This window comes from Anoplopoma fimbria, chromosome 8 (assembly GCF_027596085.1).
Source record: "Anoplopoma fimbria isolate UVic2021 breed Golden Eagle Sablefish chromosome 8, Afim_UVic_2022, whole genome shotgun sequence".
Lineage (NCBI taxonomy): Eukaryota > Metazoa > Chordata > Actinopteri > Perciformes > Anoplopomatidae > Anoplopoma > Anoplopoma fimbria.
The window spans coordinates 562,169-570,523 of record NC_072456.1 but is presented as its reverse complement, the minus strand read 5'-3'; the positions used below and the strand labels follow the sequence as shown (position 1 = coordinate 570,523).

The 8,355-nt window shown below is 41.7% G+C and overlaps 1 protein-coding gene across 8 annotated transcripts in view; it reads left to right on the top strand.

Annotated features, from left to right (window-relative positions):
• sec16b (SEC16 homolog B, endoplasmic reticulum export factor) overlaps positions 1-8,355 on the top strand; it is a 72,897-nt gene continuing 64,542 nt past the window's right edge. For 6 of the 8 annotated variants that reach the window (XM_054603510.1, XM_054603509.1, XM_054603511.1 and 3 more), the window contains exons 1-17: positions 1-89; positions 183-316; positions 567-875; positions 1,235-1,332; positions 1,439-1,541; positions 2,703-2,920; positions 3,001-3,152; positions 3,263-3,324; positions 3,456-3,594; positions 3,707-3,937; positions 4,699-4,796; positions 6,453-6,534; positions 6,662-6,779; positions 6,867-6,978; positions 7,149-7,254; positions 7,339-7,476; positions 7,600-7,713. In XM_054603510.1, coding sequence (XP_054459485.1) covers positions 604-875; positions 1,235-1,332; positions 1,439-1,541; positions 2,703-2,920; positions 3,001-3,152; positions 3,263-3,324; positions 3,456-3,594; positions 3,707-3,937; positions 4,699-4,796; positions 6,453-6,534; positions 6,662-6,779; positions 6,867-6,978; positions 7,149-7,254; positions 7,339-7,476; positions 7,600-7,713 — 2,043 coding nt within the window. In that variant the 5' untranslated portion in view covers positions 1-89; positions 183-316; positions 567-603. Of the gene's footprint in view, positions 90-182; positions 317-490; positions 876-1,234; positions 1,333-1,438; positions 1,542-2,702; positions 2,921-3,000; positions 3,153-3,262; positions 3,325-3,455; positions 3,595-3,706; positions 3,938-4,698; positions 4,797-6,452; positions 6,535-6,661; positions 6,780-6,866; positions 6,979-7,148; positions 7,255-7,338; positions 7,477-7,599; positions 7,714-8,355 lie in introns of those variants that run through there. The other 2 variants (XM_054603506.1, XM_054603507.1) reach the window with 2 other exon arrangements.

Below are 8,355 nucleotides of genomic sequence, written 5' to 3'. Positions count from 1 at the left end.
CTGACTTTTACCGGCAACGTGGCAACACTCAACTTCAAAGTTCTACTGTTTCATTTTCCCACTCATGTAAACTATAACCCGAGGACACGGTTAGTCATGTGGACATTACACAGAAAAAGGACTGACAGAATGTTCTCTTGTTGGATTTAGCCTGAAGATGGACGTGATTTCCTCTTTTCCAGCTCTGGGACTGCAGCTGTCAAAGCTCCACTGTTTACTCCCAGGATCAGACTCAGACTGGGACACACACACAGGACGGAGATGAGGGATTATTCATACCCTGAATGGTATGATTTTGATTTTAAAGTATCCGTTGGTAAGTTGTTTTTCTCTCTCTCATTGGATCATCTTTTTCAGCACTGCTTCCTGTGCAGCAAAGACACAATGATATATGGGTGAACTTTATCCCCTTGTTATCATGCTGACCTGGTTATCAGCTCCTGTTGTGTGTTTCCTGTGATATGATGTGGCACTGGTGGATGCACTTTGACTGCATCTGGTCTGAGCGAGCAGTAAGAACCTAAACACAACATTTCACTGTGTTGATTTTACTTTATATACCTCAGGTGTTGAGGGAGGCTGATTGTGTGTGAAGGGGTCACCATGGATCACAGAGGTCACCCCCGGCCCGACCCTGGCCGCCCCTCCCACAGAACTAAAGACAGAGAGGACTACTACGGATATTCTCAGCAGGACAGGGACCAGAGCTACCAACCGCCAAAACCCAGAGAGAGGGACAGGCACTGGGCTCAGACGGATGCCCACTACAGGGCTCACTTCACCGGTCCTCCTGCCAGACCGGAGCAGTATCCTCACAACGCTCAGCAGTATCCTTATGGTTACGGCCAGCCTGAACTCCAAAGACCTCAGTCCAGGTGAGTACAGTAATGCAGCTGTGCATACAGATCTCTTAAATTGTTTAAATTAAAGAGCTTAGTATAAATAGTCATTGTGCTATCTCACACTGATTTCTGTTAATATATGGATTGGACTATAGTGACTGAAACTACATATTAGGAAGAAATGCATGACAGTTTTAGTTTTGCGAGTGTGTTGGTGCAAAAGCCCAGGTTTAAGTGTGTAACCCATAGGGTTGAGTGCATGTTTTCCTTCCTGCTGTTAAGTGCATGCTGGGAGAAAGTCGGAGTGAAGCTCTGTAGATCAGTGTGTTATGCTCTCTTTAGAGAGAAAATGAATGAATGTACTGATTAAACCAGAGGGCCTTCATTTCCAGGCATGGGTATGACTATCCCCCCCAAAGCCACTGGGACTACAGAGACAGCTATGGTTACTATGACCATGACTACTACAGAGGACAGCGTGGACAACAAGGTACAGTGATACAAGAGAGCTCTGTGTGACGACAGAAGCTTTAATTAGCAGCGCTACACTCTATGTCTTGGATAAAACAAATGAGATGGTCCTTGTTCTCATTAAGATGCTGGCCTGTGGGGTCCCCAGGACTCCTCGAGAGCAACCCCTTATTATGACAAAGCATATACGCATGAGCACTCAGGGAGCTCCTACGCCGAGGAGCACAGGTGAGCTGAATGATTCCATTTCTTTGAAGGTAATCCTTTTATTGATTAGTAACTGACAGAAGAAAGTTGATGAAAAATATATTTCTTTCTATTTTTGAAATATTGTTTGTGATGTGCAACCATTGCTGTGGTGTTTTTTGACATCACAAGGAAGGTTTTTTTTAATCAAAAAGTGTCATTTGTATGTTGGTTTTTCATAATGTTATGTATAAAAATAATAATAATACCTTTATTTGTATAATACTCTTCTTAACAAAGTTACAAAGGTTTAACAGGCAAAACAGTATACAGAAAAACCACAAGGAAGCAATAGAAGAACAAAAAATTGAATCTGAAAACACAAGGAGGATAAATACTTTAAAAGTAGAACAAAGGTGGCAGGGTTGCAATGATAAGAAAGAAGTTTTTACAAAACTTCACCTAAGGGCCAGCGTGTAGCTTTTAGGGGGATCTTTTAGCAGAAATTAAATATTATTTTAGTGGAAATTCACCTGAAAATAAGCATTGTTGTGTTTTCATTACCTTTGAATGAGCTTTTAACATCTACATACGAAGTGGGTCCTCTTTACGGAGCAGGCCGCCATATTTCTACAGTAGCCCAGAGGGGACAGACCAAACACTAGATAGGATTATTTCGCATTCTCACATTGGCCACCGTAGTTCGTCTATAAGCCAAGCACTCAGGAGACATTTCAGTTGGTTGTGATCTGCAACCTCACCTTTAGATGCCTCCGAATCCTACACAGTGGACCTTTAAGATAAATCAAAAATTAGGAGTGTCCAAAAACCTGCAGAGGGGGAGCCATGCGCTAAAAACGTCAACAAATCAGCAATATATTTCGGCCAAATTAATGCCTTAAAATCCATGGTTGGAATTTGAAAATCAATGCGAAATCCAACAGGAAGCCAGTATAAGTTGGTTAGCATTAGGGTAATATGTTTGTTTTTTCGTGCCAGTTATGATTCAAACAGCACTGGTCTGCATTATTTTTGAGCAGCTGGACATTGCTCTGACAGAACAGTTGTCCTAGATTGCTTTTACTCTGGAGAGACAAAGCTGCTACTCAGTGTTGATAACATAACTGTAAGGGTGATAGAAAGTAGCAAACTGAATATATATTTATGTGTAATCACAATTAATTGTTGCCATCATTCTTTCAGGTATGACCAAGGCAGAGGCACCTCCCAGCCTCCTTACCTCAACCACTACGAGGAGAATCCCTCCAGAGACAATGAAGAGGTGACCTCTTATTACCAGGGGACATTAGAGGGTTCCAAAACCTCAGGGCTGTCCTCCAGCAGCTATGAGCTGAGTCAGTACATCAACGGAGCTGAACACAGCGAGCCTGTCCCGCTGTCTGTCCACACATCTGACACAGGTGAGCGTGCAGTTAATTCTCTCTATCTCCACTCAGTGTTAATCATGATGCATGTTCATCTGTGCTTCACATCTCCTCAGAGCACGGGCCGATGCATCAGGCGTCAGCTCCTCTGAAGTACTCCATCCCTCATGTGGTTGTGAGCTTTGGGCCAGCAGGCCAGCTGATACGGGTCACTCCAGGCTTGTCCACGCAGGAGAACGTCAGCCAGCTGGAAATCCACAGTCTGGAAGTAGGTGCAACACTAGCCTCTGTAGACAACATTAGATTGTCTTATTCTAAACCACTGGTACTGTATTCCTGAATAAAAGTTTATATATATATTTTTTTATGCCTGAACAGGTAATTCTGGGTGATACAAAGGAACAGCAGGATATGAGAAACTTCCCAGGGCCTTTAAAGAGGTAGTGCCATCAGAATACATTCTGCTGAATGTCAAATCTAAAATTATTATTTCTCTCATCAGACTTAGAGAGATTATGTTTAAAATAAATGTTTGACTGGTGTAAGTACTCTGCCTTTCATGTTTTTGAAGGGAAGACCTGCACAAAGTAGATGCTATAGAGTTTGCTCACCAGAGGGCAGGCGCCTGCATGAGCGATGACCAGCTGCATGATAAGAGCTCTGCTGCCCTCCTGTGGAATCTACTGATCCTGCTCTGCCGACAGAATGGAGTATGTGGATCATAACCCTAACCCTATTTGGCTTAGCATCAAACATCAAATCTCAGCAATCATTGTGTTTTTTCTCCCTGATACAATTTTCTCGAAACTTCCATTGTTTCAGCAAATAGTCGGCTCAGATATCGCAGAGCTGCTGATGCAGGGCTCACATTCAGATGGACGCTGGGAGCCAGACACTCCAACGCTCATTGACTTCAGCGACGGCACAACTGCTGAGGCACCACCTCGCACAGGAGACGACCTGCTCACAGGAGACTGGAGCAGCTTCAGCTCTGAGACCTCTGAGAAGGACCTGCAGAGCTACACTCAACTGCTGCTGGCCGGGAGAAAGAAGGTTTTCCGCCTTTTTAACTCTCGATCTATTCATCATCTGTTTTTTATTTATTTAGTTCCTTTACTGAAGTAAAAGTAACAATACCACAATTTAAAAAATATTACATTCCAATAAAAGTCCTGTATTAAAAATCCTACATGGGGAAAAAGTAAAGAATCAAAGCATTGCTAAATGTACCTTAAGCATCAAAAGTAAAAGTTATAATTCTGCAGAAAAGAATTATTTAGATTGCAGCTTTGTAAACTTTCAACAATGGTGGAACTGTTAACAATATAGCAGTTCTACCAAAGTTGACATCTAAAACAAGACAAGGAAGCCCCATCAGACACTGCTTTTGTTTAAGGGGTCACAAGTTTAAAAGGCTAGGAACCACAGGTTTAATCTTTAACAATGCACTGTATTTTAAGATTATCACAAGGTTATCTTAATCCTAAAAGTACTGCTGTCAAATAAATGAAGCGGTAAAACCTGCAATGTTTCCGCCTCTGAAATGTAGGGATTTGTAAAGTAGCATAAATAGTAAATACTCAAGTTAAATACAGATACTGCATAATGTCCTTACAGTATAATATACTATAAATATCATGCTATGAATAATGAATAGAGAACCTTTAGAAAGTCCATCAGGCACCTGCTAGGAAACACTTGTTTCCTGAGTGGTCCAAAAGCTTTGTGTTACATCTTCATACTCGTTGCCATGGCGTCATACTGTCTTAGGATCTGAGTGTTTGTCCCCTCACACTTTACGATGTGGTTTCCAGGAGGCCTTGGAGTCGGCTATGAGCAGCGGCCTGTGGGGGCATGCACTGTTTCTGGCCAGCAAAATGGACAACAGGTCCTACACCACTGTGCTGAACAGGTGAGAAAAGCAAAGTCAGTTGCAAGAAATCTGTTTACATCTCTACACACAAGCGTTACTTGGTGAAGAAATGCCCCCTCTGACAAGAAACTTCTGATCTGCTTTAAACTTGTGTTGCAGCTACAAAGAAATGTGAACACTATTTCTGTCGCTTGTATCATCAATGTATCCTCAGTTTTCTGTGTAGCCAAGCCTACAGGAACGCAGCTGGGCTGTGAGTTATTTTGGCATAGTTGTCGCAGAGAGTATTGTAACTTCTTTGTTTGTCACATGATGCACACTTGGCCCATATACAATGGAAAAATACAGCTGTATAAACAGTCAATACATTTTTCAATATAACAATTTTCTCTATCAGAATTTCATCAATTTGGTCCAATAACATTCAAAAAGTAGTAGAAAAATACGTAGGCTTTTTTTTGGCATATGTGTCATTCATGGTCCTCATAGCATAACTACTTTGATGATTTTGGTGATCCCCTGACTTTTCCCGTTGCGCCATGATGAAGCTGACATTTGAAGTTTTGAGTCAAATGTTCCAACATCTCTTGGATGGATTGCCATGAAATTTGATGCAGGTATTCATGTTGTTCAAGTAAATAGAGTTCAAGTTGAACTCTATTTACTTTGATGATCCTTTGACATTTCTTGTCATCATCAGATCAGACACTTGGGTTTATGACTATAGACCTGCAAAATGGATATCCCCTTCATCCTCAGTTGCATCCAAGTTTGCATGCTAACATTCCAAACTCAAATAGTGAGCATGGCAAACATTATACCGGCTTAATATCAGCATGTAAGCGTTGTCATTGTGAGCATGTTAGCATGCTGATGTTAACAATTACCCTGAAGCTCGACTGTGCCTAAATATAGCTTAACAGAGCTGCTAGAATGGCTGTTAATTTGTGGAATTTAACATTATTATGCTATTTTTTTGTACAGAAATATGTATGACGTTTTATGAGTGTAAATGCACCTCCAATTAATAATTTGCTGTACTGAACAGATGTTAAGACAATTCAGTACTGAAAAAATCAACGGATGGCACTGCTGCAGCATATGCCTGCAGTCAGAAATAAGAGAGTAAGACAAATGTAATACTTGTGACTTTTGTACTAGATGGCAAGGAAGACAGGACATCAATTAGACCACTGGAACACTTAAACGTGGCTTCCTGTTCGTAAAGATAAAAAAATTAATTAAAAAAGAATAATTTGATATTTTGATATGAGTCAATAGATATGATCTAGTTTGTTTATCGGTGCTATTTCTAACATGCATTTGTCAATCATGCAAAAGGTGGAAAGTCTATTAATCAACCAGTAATGATTAATTATTTCTGTGAGTGGAATTTGCTGAGTGACATTAAGGAGAAATCATTGCACCCTGTCACTAAACTACAATTTCTTTGAACTATTTGGCATGTAACCCAATACAGTTTACAGACTATTTTGGCATCCACAGTATGTCTCATAGCAGCACATGCCCCGAGAGGAATGCCTGGGGGAGGGGGAGACTGCCAGGCTGATATTTCTTTTATTTGTGATTGACATCAGCAAAGTGGGTCACTTCTGTGTCTAGAATTATAGCTACCACGCTCTTTAACTGATAAGATTTAAAGATGTGCTTTGAGACAAACAGCTCTTTTGGCAGGTTTACAGGCCAGCTAACGGCCAGTGATCCCCTCCAGACCCTCTTCCACCTGCTGACTGGGAGAATCCCTGTTGTATCCATGGTAAAACATCCAGAACATAACCTCTGCTCACATCCCAATTGCCTCAATTGCAGTTATTGTATTGTTAAGACATCAGTCCGTAATTTATTAGCTAATAAGAGCCATGTGCTTTATGCTCTTTGCCCAGTGCTGTGGAAATGAAAAATGGGGAGACTGGAGGCCCCATCTTGCTGTTATGCTCTCCAATGAGACAGGAGATCCTGCCGTCCAACAGAAGGCCATCGTCACCATGGGGGACACTCTCGGTACGGACTCAACCGACTGACAGGTTGAACTGTTGTCTCTGCACAGATATACGAGCTGATTTTTCTGTGTTGCTCTTCCCCACGCAGCCTCCAAAGGCCTTATACATGCCGCCCATGTGTGCTACCTGACAGCCAGCGTGCCCTTCGGGGGATTCTCGCAGAAGGCAGAGAGACTGGTACTTCTGGGATCCAGCCACAGGTGAGATGTGCTCGCTCTTGACGCCATTTATCTGACATTTTTAATCAGAGAAATGACCCCATGGAAGACAGGTAAATTACTTTCAATGCTTCTTGTTTTACCTACTGTGTTTGTTGATATGCTCTTGCTTATGTTTGGTTTGCTGTATCATCTCCTCTCCTCTCCTTCAGGCAATCCTTTGAATACTTTGCAACAAACCTTGCCATCCGGTGCACTGAATTGTATGAGTACTGCCAGACACTTGGAGGCAAATGCCTTTCAATACCAACCTTTCAGGTAGCTCCTATTCACATAATGTTATTCTCATTTACAGTCATATTTCTTTAAATCTGATGTTGAACATTGCTGCTTTGTGATCAGGTGTACAAGTTCCTGTATGCCAGTCGACTGCTGGACTGCGGTCTTGCATCTCAGGCCTTTCATTACTGCGAAGTGGTGGGACGGGCGATCCTCAGACAGAGGGAGCCTTTCTTTGTGCTGACTGGAGAGGTTATTAAGGTATTCACACACCTTCCTACAGACACATTATGTCTTACACATTTGAGTACTGTAATCAAAGTGATCCAGTGTGTATTACATTTTACATGGACGTAATGCATGTATGTGTCCTCTCTCCTGCAGCTGTCAGACAGGCTGAGACACTCCGAGGGTCAGTTCAGTGAAGCAGGCGTGAGCGGAGATGAGCAGGAACCTGACTGGCTGAGAGAGCTGCGTGCTAGACACCACAGTTTACAGGTGAGCTTCTTCATGGCTTTAATTTCAGAAAAATGTCTAATTTTAAAGTAAAATATGAAAAAACAAATTTGGCTGATCAGAAATTGAGTTTCAACAGGAATCTTAACCAGTTGGATTAAGCAAAGCTGCTTTATTCCCAAGCAACAGTGCTGTAATTGCATTTTTGGACATTTTTTCTTTCATGTTGAACTATATAAGAGCATGTTAGAATCTGTAGAATGACCAACCATTAAAGAGACAGGGGCCCTCAAAGTTGACCCATATTGGACACCCACCCCACCTTTAGACATAGTTCCCTGATTTTTGGAACGCAAACCAGGAAGATTATCAACAATTTCAAAAGCCTACTTTTGATCCCAAAAAAAAGAGAAGGTGTTTGCACACGATCCTGGGTGTGTATGCTCTGCCAGCTCCAGCCTCAGAGTACTTGCCCGATTATTATTCCAATTAAAGCACTGCTCCACATTCAAAATAAGCGATAGTGAAGTTTGAATTGTCATTCAGTGTCTGAAAAATATATTTAGCTTTCAAAAGGCTTTCTTCCATGTTTCTATTGTTTTATCCACACTTGCTGAGTGGCAGTAGAGTATCTCAACTGGAATTTTGTACAGTCATTCATGGTTTCCAAACGATGTCTCCTAA